Consider the following 15,397-nt stretch of genomic DNA (forward strand, 5'->3'; position numbering starts at 1 on the left):
TATTTGTAACATCACATTTCACTTAGATAACAAATAAATAATTTAACCCCATTTTATTTGCAAAACCAATGACACAAAACAAATAACATTTTACAGTCTTTTATTACTGTGGCTCCCACACTGTTTCTTACATTTCTTTTGGACATCTGCTGCTCCTAATGTAACAGTTTACTCAGCAAATACTAACACCAAAGGCATCATCTCCATTGTACCAAGCCAATGCAGCAATCTAACATTGACTTTACACATACAGTAAAATAAAAGAATCTTGTCCCTTCCCGTACCCGTCAAAGGGGTAGTAACATGGACTGTAGAGACCGGTTGCTTTTTCTTCTTCACAAAAAATGTTTGGCCTGAAATTCAAAATGTCTACTGTATGTACCCCGCAAATATAATGTTAATGTACCACTGCCCATATGTGAAAATATCACAAAACAATCCAGCAGAACTTACAGATGATTACACATTGGTGGAGGTGAACTAGAAATACTTAACATTCAACCCAGTATTTTATTTTTCTGTGTGAAAGGTGCATTCAGACTTAGTCGTCATGTTTATTTACCCGCCGTTTAATAGACATGTAGCATTTGAATGTAAATATTAAGGACCATAAATATCCTTACAAATACGTAAATACATGACTAGTCCTCACACATCTCCTGCTCAGCTTGTAGTGTGACACAAATGACAAAATCGGTGTATAAAAGAGGTGGTCAAGTCCAAACCATTAGGACTCCTGGACCCATGAGCAGGGCAGGGGTGCTTGAGGACCAACACCAGATCAGGCACGTGTTTGGTTTGGAAAGAATAATTTAAATGAACTGTTCCTTTTATATTCTTTACTTTCTCATAAGTAACAACAGGAGATGACAACACTGCTGCCCTTTATGACGTCTTTGTAACAAAGTGTTAAACAAAAAAAACCCAACTGAATTGATCTAGAGTGTAAGGAGCACAAAACCCATGGTTGACATATTTCTTCAGTGAAGTGCTGGATGATGATTCTAATATTACCCCAAAAGTGACCCAGCAAACAACAAACAAGTAAGTTTAGCATCAGCAAAATAAATTCACTTAGGAAAAGTTTCACATGTCCAATATCGGGACATGTGAAACCTTCATGTACAGCAGCTTTCAAACGTTTACGAGATAAAATTTTAGTTCACCAATGAAGATAACTGATCTGAACATAAAATCATCTTACAACAAAATATAGTTTCTTTAAAATGTGGCATCATTGCACAACAATAGAAAATGCATTCAAAGGTTTGGTGTTTCCTCTATTTTTTATGTAGCACTGAAGGTAGAAGTATGGGCTGTGAAAGATTCTTATTTATGTAACGATGAGGGAATAATGAAACTGATTGTTCATGTTAATCTTTGTGAATAATCTAATCTTATTTAAATATGTCCACTGCTGTTCAAGAGTAAAACACTGACACTAATTTACTTGATGAAGCTTTAAGTTCTGGGTCTGAGGCACTGGTTTATGGTTCATTACACAATGAGTGTGTATCTTCTCACGGCCGAGTGGGGTTAATATTTTACAGGGTCATTGACGTTAGGAAATAAAATGCTTAACTAAGAGACTTTAGCTTAGCCCATGGGTTTGTGCCTCGCACCTCTAATGGTGGGTTGTTGTGAAAGATGTGGTTGCACAATTCCTCTAGTGGTGGTTCAGGATCCGTGGTGGCAAACTGAGCAGCATCTTCAATCTGCTTCCTCACCTCAACATCGATGTCCTACAAAAACAACATCCCATTAATAAGGATAATGTAAAATGCCACATGCACATACATACAGTACATAAAGTCATTCAATTGAAATACAAATATAAAACATTGGTAAATAATTCATAGCAGTAATACAGATGAAGCCTGAGGTACTTGGATACCTTGAGCTCCTCCACGCTGGCCATATTGTTGCTGAGCATGCGGTCCTTCAGCAATGAGATGGGGTCGCTCTTACTGCGGACCTCCTGGATCTCCTCACGTGTGCGGTAACTGACAGGGGACAAATTGGTGCAGGGATGTTGTAGGGATGCACTAATACAAGCCTACCATCTGACATCAAGTCCAAGTGAATATAATGTTCTTTATTCCCACTGTGCAGATGTTTAATAATCCGTTTCACTGAGATGGACAAATGTTTAATGTGAAATTGTGTGTTTCTGGTGCATTAAATAACTTTCAGAAATTTCTACAGTATGAATTTTAGCCTGCCATTATTATACCACACCCAATATCAGTATTGTGTGTTCAGTCCATCCTTAGGCTGTTGTCAGGGCAAGGGTAAGGCCACTACAACGGGGAAGGAGAACACATGAACACTACTGCGGGGCAGTGGCAAAAGCAAAGCAGAACAACAACAACACAGTGAGGGTCAGCTTTAAAGAAGAACAAGAAATAGCACAAGCAGTTATAGCAGCGTTTTAAATGGGCACAAAATAACATTTACAAGCTTCAAGAATTGTCGTCATTTACCTGACACCAGGATCGCTCATACTATGTCCGTGATAGCGGTACGTCTGAAGCTCCATGAGAATTGGACCCTGTTGAAATTTTGCATTTGCCACTTTATTTCCTTCTTCAAGGAAAATGAATACTTTCTGACAACTATAACTTAATGTTGATATGTCACCTTTCCAGATCGGCAATGATCAGCTGCGAACCTGGTTGCTTCCCGAACACAAAGAATATCCATTCCATCCACCTGAACACAAAGGAAATATTTATTACTCCACATCACAAAACTTTAAATCCTAAAAATCTAAGTTTGTTTAATTAGTGGAAACAAGATTTGCAGAAATGAGAAAAAGCAATACCCTGAGACCAGGAATGAATTCTCCTCTCTTGAAGTAGTCTGTGCTGGCTGCAGCCCGCTCCACTGATGTGCCCATGCCATACCTGTTATTCTCGCAGATAAAAATGACAGGCAACTTCCACAGTGCTGCCATATTGTAGGTTTCAAAAATCTGGCCCTGAGATTAAAAAAAAGATTTCAGCCACTCCAAATAGACATGTTGTTAAATTATTATAGCGCATGAGAATCCAAATGTTAGAAATAGCTGGAATAAAGAATAAATGGACTTCAACCTATCTGATGATGTTTCACAATCTTCATGTTTACATATACTACATTGACACCCACTAGATGTTTTGCAGCTTTTTAAAAGCATACTATTGTTCATGTGGGCGCTGCATGGTTTATGTTCCACACCTGGTTTGCAGCACCATCACCATAGAGGCAGACACACAGCTCGTTGTTTCCCTGAAACTTGCAGGCCAGAGCCACACCAGCACCCAGGGGGACCTGAGGAGAAGTAAGAAATTTACTAGCTACAACCTGCAAGTTTTACTGGGTTAGGCAGGAATCTGTACGAATGTTTATGACAGATGTTACTGTGTTTCCATTGTTTTAGTCAATACAAAGCTTGATTTCAAACTTCAGAAATGTACCTGAGCTCCAACAATTCCATTTCCTCCATAAAAGTTTTTACAGTACATGTGCATCGAGCCTCCCTTGCCCTTTGCAATACCGCCTCTTCTGCCTGAATGTAAATACAATACACGAGCGCGTTAGTGCCTGTTAAAGTCAATCACAGCTTGGGCTGAGAATTACCAATTGTGTCAAAATGTCTCTCAGACACTCTCAGACTTACCAGTGAGTTCAGCCATGATCTCCTTCACAGTTCCCCCTCTGGTGTAAGTGTAGCCGTGTGCACGATACGCAGTGATCAGGTGATCGGTCCGATTAATTGATGCCTCAATGCCAACGGCACAAGCTTCCTGCAAGGAACAACAACTTAAAATAATGGCTTTATTTTTTCAAATTCTTTAAAACTAAAGTGACAGTTTATCTTATACTCACATTTTACTATATAATAGAATTAAATATTACTCAACCTGGCCATCATACAAGTGGCAGAATCCTCTGATGATCTTTTGCTTATAAAGCTGATCTGCCTTCAGCTCCATACGCCTCATGATCTGCATGGTGCGGTAGTACTGCAGACCTTCTTCACGCGTCATAACTACTTGAGTGGCAGGGGCTTCATCCAGCTTGAAGACGTCACATTTCTACAGGAAAGGAATTACCCATTATATCTAAAAAAAACTACCATGAGATTTGATCTATTTAATACTAAAATACTAAAAAGTTCACCTTTATTTCAAAGGTAGTCTGGTTTGTGAAGTCTGCATATGTGCGTGCTGATACGGCCACTGCAGCTCCCTGCCATAAGAAAGAAGGGTCAAAACACCAGACAAAAAGACTTACTTAACTAGAATCTGAACATGACAGTACTATCCTGAGGTTTTGGTTTTAAGAAGAAATACTTTCATATACAGTCTAGACCATTACATAGTAAGCTTAATTGTTTATCTGTTGGAAGCAGAAATTATTTGATTGATGAATAGATAAATGAGATACAGTACTAGGCCTTGATAGCATTGTATGAATGATATATGCATTTTGTTCAGTCTATATGGATGGCATATTGTATTCAGTATGACAGTAAACACAATCTTTCCATTTAGCCATTAGGCTTTATGATCAGTAAACTAGTGTTACCTGTTAGTCTTCATAAGACAACACCCCCGCTGTAAAAGTAACAACTTACAGATTTACATTAAACTACACTAGGCAAAAATTAGAAGCTGTTAGAAGCTTAGTCTTTGACGGTTAAACGCACTGGAGAGTTCAGGATTTGTACTGTGCAGACCTTATTTTTGTTAGCAAACAAGCTAACACCGGCCTTAGCTACAAGGTCAGCACAGCGAGCACAGTCTGGTTTTATTAACCGTCGAACCTTGGCGGTTTGGACCCGAACTGTATTGCAATGTTGGGTTATAGTTCGTGTGTACTTACATTTCTCTGAGCGCAGGCTCTGAGCACATTAGAGATATTAGTCAGCATCGTTCTTCAGCTAGCTCACTACAACTCAACTCCGTCCTTCTGTCAGACGCTGTCCTTCCGGCTCCGCTCACTTCTTCTTCGCCTCCAAATACCTGCAGCAAAACCGCTGCCGACGTTTCTTCTTCTGCTACGTGACCAGGGACTCGTTACAAATACTGTTTTCAGCACCTGCATGGTTAAATATATCTGATAATTTAGCCCAAGGCGAACACGTTTAAAATAAGTGTTACGTCACATTCTGTGAAATGATCGTTGAAGGCTGCACATCTATCTAATATGTGGGCCACACTTTACCGCAGGGATGGTTGTCTATTAAAAGAAAATCCCATTATCCCTAATTATTATATTATTAATATAATATATTAATATAAGACATTTTATTGGGATTGGTTGTTTTCCTAAAGTGCATGTAAACACAGGGATATTGTTGTTGTTGTTGTTGTTGTTTATACTGTTGGCCAGCATTCTGCTGCTGGTGGTGGTTTAAACTACTATAAGCGGGTAGATTCTGTTCACACTAAAGTACTGTACTGTTTTTTTATAGAATATTTGATATCTGATAACAGACAACGTAAAGGTTTAACAGTGAGGCAGGCAAGGGCACCTAAGTCCTACTGCTCTGTAGGACCTGAGATCAGCATCGCGATTTTATTACGGCGTGACTCGATCGCATTCAGGTTCAACGCAGAGAAGAGCTCGAGCGTCACCGAGTCGAGACCCGTGGACCGGGGCGGGCTTACGCTGCGACGCACGGTGCGGTCGCTCGCTCGGGCTGGGAACTCGATTATGTGCGCATCATCATCCCCGCTTCAGCGGCAGCATCGCTCCCCTCCATCCACGCTCCACACTAGAGTCTCACTTGCTGTCGCCTGCAGCCTCCTCGGTGCCTGTGTATTTGAGTGCTGCTGCTGCTGAGGAGGGGACCGGACACCTGTGCTGCGCTAGCATCGCCGCAGAGCGCGTCCATACATTGGGTGTACACTGCCTCTGACCGCTGTTATGGCGCAAGCAGTCGCCCCGTCCGGTGCGTTAGCAGGTAAGCTCGATGCAGCGTGTTTTAGTTTGTTATCACCACGCCGTCGTATGCGTGATGCCGCGTTTGCGCCGCGATTTAAAGCAGACTCGTGAATGACGCAACTGACATTTACAGTGCTTTGTAGTAGTGGCGCTCGGTGACGACCAGTTCCCCCGCTTTGTTTATTTATTAGGGGAATAAGCCATGAACGCAGGAGCGTTTCTTTCCATCTAAGCTGAATATTAACGTCTTCGTTAGAGGAGAAAGTGAAGGAAACCTTTTCATGGGTCTCTTTGTGTCTCCGGTTATTGTGCGCTCTATTCTCTCGCGTAGAAATCAGCGTTACGGATTTTACTGGAGCTTCAAAGCAAAATCCGGCTGCGTGTCGCTTTTTTTAGTGATGCGTTTCAATCGGATAAAAGGGTTCAAATGGGTGGAGAGACGAAGACTGGATAGATGCTTATGACTCTGCGCTGACCCATGGATTAGGCCCGTACTGTATAACTGTAAGAGCAATTGTATGATGAGTTGTGGTTTATTTGTCTGCTGCAGCAGGATGTGGACTAACCTTTCACTTTGTTTGGAGCGTTTTCGCCATCCACACCCTGAATGAAAAACACGATCACCCTCTGGTTCAATAATCAAATTCAATATGGTACGAGGGACTCCTCCCACTGTCACACTAAGTCTGTTAGTTTAGTGTATGTGGAGTAGATGCAAGGGTTATATTACAGGATGCAGTTAAAATTTATACTCACACAGATGCTAAAGAGTAAACACAGAGCAATTGCTAAGCACACTCATATAACTATGCCATATGGCCACTGAACACAAATATGATACAAGCTAAGGAGGGTGAATGAGTAATATAGTAAATATAATGAGTTATACACGACTCCTTAATTATTATGATTATATCGTAATATAATTGGATAAGTCAATTTAGCAAGTTTAGTTCCAGTGTGTAAAGTAAAATACAACATCTCCTTCCTGCCAAACGAGATGAGGTCGGCTTTATGTGAGTCCAGTACACAACAGAAGCCCTGACTGAAAACAGACTCATTAGCCTGATCAGATGACTTCATGCTGGCGACCTGGACTGGAATGCACGTATCGATTCAGTGAATTTGTCAAATTAAGCGTTGGTACTCGGTCACGTGGCTTTTAGAGAGGAAAGGCTCCTGTCAGTTCCGCTCACTGTCATGATGTAGAAGCAGCTATTAGTGGATTATTATCATCTCTCAATGGCCACATTATAAAATAACTGTTGTAAAAATGGTCAATGTTTATTAATTTGAACTTGTGAATATTCTTCTCTTCTCATGCTTCGATTCCCTATCTCTGTTAATCACATGTATTTCATCATATGAGGTCATGTGTAATGTAGCTTCACTGCCATCTGTGAACTGTGAGCAGCCTTCCACACACAGCATCTTCCCCTGCTTTTCACCACTTACCACTCATTTCATTCATTTTTGTCTAATAATTCTAAACCGTAGTGTTGTTTACAGTATCTACACACGCTCTTGTGTTTATTCATCAGGTGAAAAGATGACATCACCATCCATCAGTCTCCTTCCTGAAAAGAGATCTCCGACGAACGGTCACAGCTCTCCAGCTCGGACTGGAAAAATTAGTGAGTAATCCTCTTCTGCCGCATCATTTACACGTTCCCTCCAAGCGGATGAAAATCGCATTCTACACATTTCACAGCTACTAGAGAATCCTTATGCAACGAGAAACTGACTATGAAGGTTTTTGCACCTTGAGAAATGTGTTGCAGAGCTGCTCTGGGATCAGCCCTTGTGACATACAGCACGAGCTGTGTGACTCTCACATCAAGGGCAGTTTCTAGCCTCTCCTGCTCATTGCTGCAGTTTCCCTTTTCCCACATGGGCTGCTTGGCACTTTGCAACGCGGTGCTTTGGTTTCCCCCTGCTGGAAACGAACCAGTACTGCAGCTCATCACTGTGGAGCTGACGTTTTCCATCGTCATACCAAGCTTCTGTGTCGTGCTTATTCCAGCTCCATCCAACACCGAGAAGAGGCCCCTCATCAATGGACATGCATCACCGTCACACCTAACAACCAACGTCAGCAACAACCATGCAGGTAAACAAAGTAAGTCTCGCTGTTTCGTTTGATCTCCCCTTGGATGGTGCCGCCTCTGTCTGTCATGGTTCTGTGACACTGCTACTCGTTCTCCAGTTCTGGAGGGCTACATGAAGACAGACGACAGGATGCGCTTAGCCAAAGAGAGGCGCGAGGAGCGAGAGAGGAGTCTGGGTAAGTTGTGTCCTATTGAATTTGTGAACTCCAAAAAGTCGTCACAGTCGGCTTCCTGTGCAGCTTCCCCGCAGAGTTCTCTGTCACGAAGCGCTCCTGCCTACGCTTTAATTGGCCCTGGTGCGGCTTTGCTAGGCACTAGATGATTCATTCGGAGGTCAGTGGGCTCCTGACATGATGAACTCTGTCAGAGACTGCGCCAGTAACATAGATGTGCACAAAACTAGGTCTCTCCATCCTGGGTGTTGGCAGACAAAAAGAAACTGGGATGTGTGATTATGTCACAATGAGAAAGAAACTGTTGCATAATAATACCTATTTCCAAGAGAAGTAGAAAAGAAAAGGCCTCTGGCATCAACTGTAGTTAGTTGACACTTTCAGCACAAATGCGGTTGTTTGTCTCAGCGGCTAGAGAGCAGCTGATCAAGGAGAAGGAGCGCAGAGCTCGGCTGCAGTACGAACGCACGGTGGAGGAGCGCTGGAGGCGTCTGGAGGAGCAGCGGCAGAAGGAGGAGCTCCGCAGGGCTGCGGTGGAGGAGAAGAGGAGGCAGCAGCTGGAGGAGGAGCGGGTGAGCTGTTGCATTGCCATTGACTGGGGCGTACGGTATGAAAATCAGCTCAGGGGTGAGAGGGCGGTCCAGTGAACGTCAGCTCGTCTGTGTTGCGTTCAGGAGCGACTGGAGGCCCTGATGAAACGCTCCCTGGAGCGAAGCCTCCAGCTGGAGCAGAGGGGGAAGCGCTGGAGCCGGGGCTGCGCTGCAGGAGCCGGTAAGACCCCAGACCAGCGGATCCCAGCAGCATGGCGTGTGTGTGTGTGTGTGTGTGTGTGTGCGTGTGTGTGTGTGTGTGTGTGTGTGTGTGTGTGTGTGTGTGTGTGTGTGTGTGCGTGCGTGCGTGCGTGCGTGCGTGCGTGCGTGTGTGGTGTCTTAAACAGTGCTTTTCTCTCTCGGCCTGATCATTTCCAACAGCCTGGCTCTGGAAGTACGCATGAGCAGATGTGTTGTGTGGTTCTCCCATAGAGACAAAGTCCAGTTACATATCTGTACTGGTGCCCGTGTAGCACTAAAGTCCATGTAATGATCATCTGTGGACGACTGAGATGATGGACGTGTGACAGTAACATCAGAGTGTCTGCCACAGAGTCTCTGGTGGCTTTTAATGGGGCCAAGCAGAGACTGTTGGGTTACGTTACATAACGGCACCCCTGCGGATATGTTAACTGCCATGCAGGTCTCTACGACTGGATGAGGAATTGCTCAGGTAAACTGTTAACGCTCTCTCTGCTCTGCTGTGCTTTGCTCCGCCCGCTGCCTTTTAGGTGACAGTGAGAACCCCCCACTCCCTTTCTCTGCTGCCTCCGTCTTTTTCCATGGCATTGCTTCCCCCCTTCCTGCTGTCAGCGAATCCGGTAAAGTGAAGACCCAACCCCCGCCCCCTCCTTGCCCTCCCACATGTGTGTCTCCTCTAGTTAGTGTGTGTGTGTGTGTGTGTGTGTGTGTGTGTGTGCTGGTTTGCCTCTGGGTGGGCTGCTCCGTCGAGCAACTCGAGCCAAAGGCAAATGTGTTGTCCTCCCGTGATGCATGCACGTTAAGCTGCGCTGTCGAGCTACTGTTGAATGTGTCACCTGTAAATAGGCGCGCTTCAGTCTGTTTGCTGTGTTCGTTCCCGCTGCAGCGGCTTTTATTGTTCAGTAATTGTATTAAAAACAACTGCGTGGAGCATTGTGCTACAAAACTATACAACAAACCCAGATTAGTAACGTCTTCTGGGGAATTATTTCCAGTTCGTAGCTTTATTGGGAGCATCAGTTTCATTTTGGTTTCCATAGGAATAATCTCCAACATGGAAGCAGCTAAGTGGTGCAGAATCCCCAGAGCAGAAGGTTTTGGCCAGTAATCGCTCATGACCTAGAATATGTGCACTAAAATAGACACAGAGACTCATCTCACTGAGATGGCGGCACTATTTAGAGATTATGCTCCACAGATCATTGGCAGATGGATGAGAGGTTAGACGGCGGCTCCTAGCGCTGCGTTCAGGGCCTCTGCTTCTGTGATCGTGAGCTTGCGCGAGGTCTGTGTGTGCTTCCATTCGCTGTCGGATTCGTTGCTGAAAAGCGACCAACAGCGCATGAATGCGTGCCGTTGAGTCTGCCTGTTGGCTGATGAGTCACGGCGGCAGCAGACGGACCGCCATGTGTTCGATAGCCTCCATTCGGCCCAGTCAGGCCTGATCTAATGGGCAAATCAATAGCCTCGCCTTTGGCAGAATCACATGTCTGTATGTTCAGACGCTTTACAAGGACAGGCAAGCTGAGCGGAGTTTGATTCCATCGTGCACTCCTCTATTTGGTGCTTAAGGGAAATTTAAACATTGTGGTAATGGGAAACATCTGCTGCCTTTAGGATTTCAGCTTTTCTGCCTCACACGCCAAAAAGAAAATGACTTTCGGGGGAAAAGGAGACAGAGATTTATTCTAAGACTGAGACAGCTGAATGTGGCACACACTTCCCGGGCGAGCCCCCACTCCCCTCCTCTGTGCTGTGGCGACTTCCTGTCCGTCTATGGCACCCTTTGATTCGATTAGCGTCGTGTTTGTCATCACGCAGCGCCCTGCAGCCCCCACAGGTCACCTTTCCGCGGCGCGCTGAACCCAGCGGATCACAACCGAGCCGGGCTCCAGGGGGGCTCCCAGTCCACCCCCAACACCCCCAAGGTCAGAGGTGCCGCGCGTGCTCACACGCCTGGACGTCCGGGCACTATCTCATGTCTGACATCGCTGCTTGCAGAAAGAGCGGCTACGCAGAGAGAGGAGAACCGCGTCCCCTGGTTACGGATCCCCAGTTAGACGACCTGAATCCCCTGCTAGTGTCGCGAGGCACCTAGCTTCGCCCACTGCCTCCAAGTAAGAGCGTTCGCTTGTTTGAAGGAGGAAGGGATGGTGTTTGTTAACTGGGACCGTGACCTCCATCCGTATTTGTGCGCAGGCTGGCAGCGAGCGTGCGCGCCCAGTCGCCCGGCAACCCGCGCCAGCACCACTGCTCGCCGACGAGGCTCCACTCGCACCTGTCGAGGGACGAGAAGAAGGCGGAACAGCCCAGGGCCGAGGCCGCGGCGCGGAAGAGCGCCAGCGCCAACAGCACGAACCCGGCGTCGCGCGGCGAGAAGAATGACGTCGGCAGAACCAGGTCGCAGGATAAGAACCAGTCCCCTGACGGAAAGGCCAGAATTCAGGAAGGAGACAAGAAAATAGGTGAGCTCCGAGGCCATGAAGCGCTCGTGAGCTCACCGGCAGCAGGGAAAGCGGCCGCTGGCACAACTAATGCGGAGGAGGCCACCAGGCTGCTGGCAGAGCGCCGGCGTCAGGCCCGGGCTCAGAAAGAGCTGGAGGAGAAGCAACGAGAGCGAGACGAGGAGAAGAGGTGGGTTTGTTTGTTGGATGGATGAACACGAAAAGGGAAGATTTGTATGTTTGACGCGTATGAGCGTGTGCTCCGACCAGGCTGAGGGAGGAGCAGCTGAAGAAACAGCAGGAGCGGCAGCAGCAGCGCGACTCGGAGCGACAGCGAGCAAAGGAGGAGGAGAGGAAGGAGCAGGAGGCGCAAAGGGTGAAGCAGGAGGAGGACAAACGCAGGAGGGAGGAGCAGGAGAAGGAGCTACAGGACCACGTCAACAAAGAGGTCCGAGGTCGCCGCCGGGCGCCAGGTTTGAGCAGTTTGTGCAGTTTCTGGTCCCAAGTAGAGTGTCCCTCGTTGTTAACAGAGAGAAAAGGCCAAAGTCCAGGCTCAGGAAGACGCAGAACGCCATCGGCAAGACAGGGAGCTGCAGACGCAGCAGGAGGAGGAGGAGCGGCAGATCAGGAAAAAGGTCACTCTCGTTAGATGCACACGCTTGGAGTTCAGGCGCGGGTGGTTAATGGGTGTTTCTGTTTTTGCAGAGGATCGAAGAGATCATGAAGAGAACCAGGAAGTGTGAATCTGATTTGAAGGTACTGTAGGAGACACCTTCCGCTCTCATACAGTAGCCCTGCTGCCTTCAGTACCAGCTGACTGTGTGACTCCATTTGTTAAATCTTTCTGTGCTGATTACCTTCATTAAATTTTACTGTTGCTGATACTTTGGTTGACTCCATCGTCTCTGTTCTGCGCTGAATCAGAAGGAGGAGGAGGAGGCGGAGCCCAGGTCCGTCTCGGCACCAGGTTAGTGTGTTACTCGGTCGCCCTGCCTGCTGTTTGTGCCGCTCCCTCGCCTCTCGCTTAGCGCCTGGCAGCTGTGGGAATTGCAAACGGGGCATGTGTAGCTCACGATGCAGTTCATTTTTTTTTTCTTGGCTTCTTTTGAGCATGTGGAGCGTCATTGATTTGGCGTGTGGACGGAAATTCTGCTGCTTTGGCTTTGACTGTCCTGAGGAATGAATAGCGGTGATTAGTAACAAGCTCAAGTCTGCGAAGCGATTTTCAGGTTTTGTGCTATAAAGCTTTTGTTTAGGGCTGCACTCCATTCCCTGGAATATAAATAGAGGCGCAGCCAGTAGATTTATTCTTAGTGTCCATCGGGCACCTTGTACTGTAGAGTACCAAGGGAGCTGACTATAAAATTAGCTGCTCTTGAAAATGCCCTTGGAAGATTTGTTCCCTACTCTCAGCAGGAAACTGCTTAGTAGAATGTGAGCTGACACTCTATTTGACCTGTCCAGTGTTAATACAGAACCCATCTGGGCCTTATGATGATTTCTGGAATCAGTTTGTCCAATAATAGTGATTTCTGGTGACCTGCACCAAAGTTGTTGCCTGGACAGGCCAAATAAGGTGAAGCCTACTGTGTGTTTTTATTTTCCACAGGGGAAGTAAAGATTGTTGAAACTCATGCTAACGTGAACGAACAAGTATCCAAACAGAAAGAGGTTCAGGTCAAAGGTCAAGTCACGGTTCAGTGCACGAAGGAATGTGAGGTTGTAAAGACAGGAGCAGCTGCAGCGCACACGGCCCTTCAGAAGAGTACGTCAGCTAAAAACAACACTCCAGGTCCAGTGAAAAGACTTGAGCACATCAGTGAGGAGCACAGCAGCCAACATAACAAGGAAACCAAAGCCTGCGGTGTGAAGCGACAGGAAAGAGAGGTGGCGGTGGACGTAAGCCAGCAGCACAGAGCAAATGGTAAAATCACAGACCCGAAAAATAAGGAGCCAGAGCCCAAACTGGGAGCTATGATGAATGGAGCAGTGAAGGGTGGAGATAGTGCCTTGATGAATAATAATCTCAGTTGCAAACAAAGCCTACATGTGTCCACGTGTGAGGGAAAGGCTAAAGTGGAGGTGATAAGAGCCACCGTCACATCGCTACCTGTGGGACACACGTCGCCGCCAATCATCAAGCTGGAGCCTCTGGATGTGAAGGGGTCGTGTGATGAGGTGCAGTCCATGGAGGTCAGGTGAGTCAGAGGAGCATCTGTAACATTAGACGGGAGAAAGTCGCAATAGCAGCTACAATAAAGCCTTTTCATTGTTATTTTCAGTCCGGCTTCTAGAGAGGAACTTATATCAATCCCAGAATTTTCTCCAGTTAATGAATTCCACCTCGGCACCGTGAGCAACACGCGAGCCCTTGAAGACCTGATGGACCTGACGGGTAGCGTCACCGGCCCCAAACTCTCCTCTGAAGGCGTCATCGGCGACTGCAACAAGAACCTCATCGAGGGCGTTGTCAGTCCCACGTCGGACTCAAAGCTCATCGGAGTGTCGCCTCCATCCTCAAATAAACTTAGCATCCAGTAGTGCTGCTTCCCGCCTCACTCTTCCTGTCTCGCTTGCCCCCTCTCTCCGTCTTCTTTCCCCCCATTACCTTAAGACTCACAGGAAGTCACTTGTGGTCCATGTGGCCCTGCGTCAATGCATTTATGGGAATAGAGCCATACAGACTGACTCACAAACCGTAAACCGTGACTTTAAATGTTACACACGGGCGTTTAATTTAATCAACCGCGTTTGTGCAAGAGAAGCATAAAAAAGGTAACATCAGTGTTTCAAATATAGAAACTTAGAAAACTTGGTAAGAATGCATCACTTCCCATGCAGACTCCTCACCAGGTCCAAGCTCAGCCCCATTACGGTAAAAACCTGCTCAGAGCATTGATTGCATTTCTACCCTGCACGTAGCCAGGATTGATTGTCACTTTTCAATGGACTTGTGGCGAATTCAAATCCAGCCGTACAAACCCACTAATGTCCCTAATATGGTTGATTGCTAATGAAGATTTCCTTCTCCTGGAAATGACAGTTATTCTGTTTTATATCTAACTGCATGTGAGTGAGAAGAGCGAGTCAACACAACATTAAATTGCATTGACAACGTGTCCTGTAGCACTAATTAAAGCGATGCGTTTCCAGTGATAAAATGAATGACACCTGAGCGAGTCTGTGTCATTTCAAACAGCTTCTGTGGGTGTTCCCTGCTGCGTAGGGTTCAGCGGACCTGTTCTCATACACGCTTTTATCTAACAGGCACAGACTGACGTGAACTGGTCTTCAAGATGCTCTGTTTTGTGTGAGGAGTGGACTGTGTGGTCCTGTGTAGAAGTTCCCTGTGTCTTTGTCATGTCTTTGTGTAATTTCTGTAGCGATGCCTTATAATAGACGAGTTGATTTATTTCTATGCAGAACCCTGTAGTCTTCTTGTTGTGTTTGCTCGTCCTTTCTGTTGGGCCACAGGGATTGTTACTGTATGCGTGACCTGGAATACTTGAACCGCGCTTTGAATTGCATTGTGCCCGCCGTGCTACAGGCAACTATGTCAACAGCTCTTAAAGCATTAGCGTTGATTATCTACAACAGTATTTGAAAGTTATGGACTTGCCATTTATTCATATGCACATCCAAATAGTCATGTTGCACTGGTATCAAAGTAGCTTTTTGGTAAATAAGACTGGGTCAACAGAAGAGCAATCGGTAGAGAGAAACAAGCACTGCATAAAATAATAGGGCCTGTTAACAGTCATCCTAACCCTTCAGATGACCGAACGCTGTGCATGGTAGCATGATCATAATGTTAGGTCCATCTGAAACAATAAAATATGGAACACAGCGTTGTGTCACTGAGTTGTGTGTTAATGTGTGTTTCAGTTTTACTCTTTATTTTTCACTTTTAACTTAATTTATTGATGTTCAGTCAATTCTGAACAATA

At 45.9% G+C, this 15,397-nt stretch overlaps 2 protein-coding genes across 6 annotated transcripts; one reads left to right on the forward strand and one right to left on the reverse strand.

The window, feature by feature from the left end:
* Positions 1 to 83: 83 nt before the first annotated feature.
* On the reverse strand, positions 84 to 5,027 carry pdha1a (pyruvate dehydrogenase E1 subunit alpha 1a). Its single transcript, XM_029173863.3, has 11 exons — positions 4,870 to 5,027; positions 4,165 to 4,233; positions 3,906 to 4,079; positions 3,662 to 3,788; positions 3,459 to 3,550; positions 3,220 to 3,312; positions 2,825 to 2,980; positions 2,641 to 2,712; positions 2,484 to 2,551; positions 1,895 to 2,003; positions 84 to 1,742 (listed from the first exon to the last, which is right to left on the reverse strand). Exons 1-11 carry the CDS (start codon positions 4,915 to 4,917, stop codon positions 1,578 to 1,580), a joined length of 1,173 nt encoding a protein of 390 aa, XP_029029696.1. The 5' UTR covers positions 4,918 to 5,027; the 3' UTR covers positions 84 to 1,577.
* Positions 5,028 to 5,530: 503 nt separating this feature from the next.
* Positions 5,531 to 15,297, forward strand: map7d2a (MAP7 domain containing 2a). Of its 5 annotated transcripts, none has more exons than XM_029173200.3 (16): positions 5,531 to 5,953; positions 7,476 to 7,568; positions 7,886 to 8,053; positions 8,141 to 8,218; positions 8,624 to 8,787; positions 8,890 to 8,986; positions 9,537 to 9,626; positions 10,828 to 10,934; positions 11,008 to 11,123; positions 11,206 to 11,640; positions 11,721 to 11,898; positions 11,981 to 12,085; positions 12,156 to 12,206; positions 12,375 to 12,417; positions 13,060 to 13,648; positions 13,733 to 15,297. In XM_029173200.3, exons 1-16 carry the CDS (start codon positions 5,917 to 5,919, stop codon positions 13,989 to 13,991), a joined length of 2,610 nt encoding a protein of 869 aa, XP_029029033.1. In that variant the 5' UTR covers positions 5,531 to 5,916; the 3' UTR covers positions 13,992 to 15,297. The 5 variants fall into 5 exon arrangements, with proteins under 5 accessions (XP_029029033.1, XP_029029034.1, XP_029029038.1 ...); XM_029173201.3 differs by having other exon boundaries at positions 7,886 to 8,044; XM_029173202.3 differs by having other exon boundaries at positions 5,533 to 5,953; positions 7,958 to 8,053.
* The last annotated feature ends 100 nt before the right edge of the window (positions 15,298 to 15,397 follow it).

Source organism: Betta splendens, chromosome 14, assembly GCF_900634795.4.
Source record: "Betta splendens chromosome 14, fBetSpl5.4, whole genome shotgun sequence".
NCBI classification, from domain to species: Eukaryota; Metazoa; Chordata; class Actinopteri; order Anabantiformes; family Osphronemidae; genus Betta; species Betta splendens.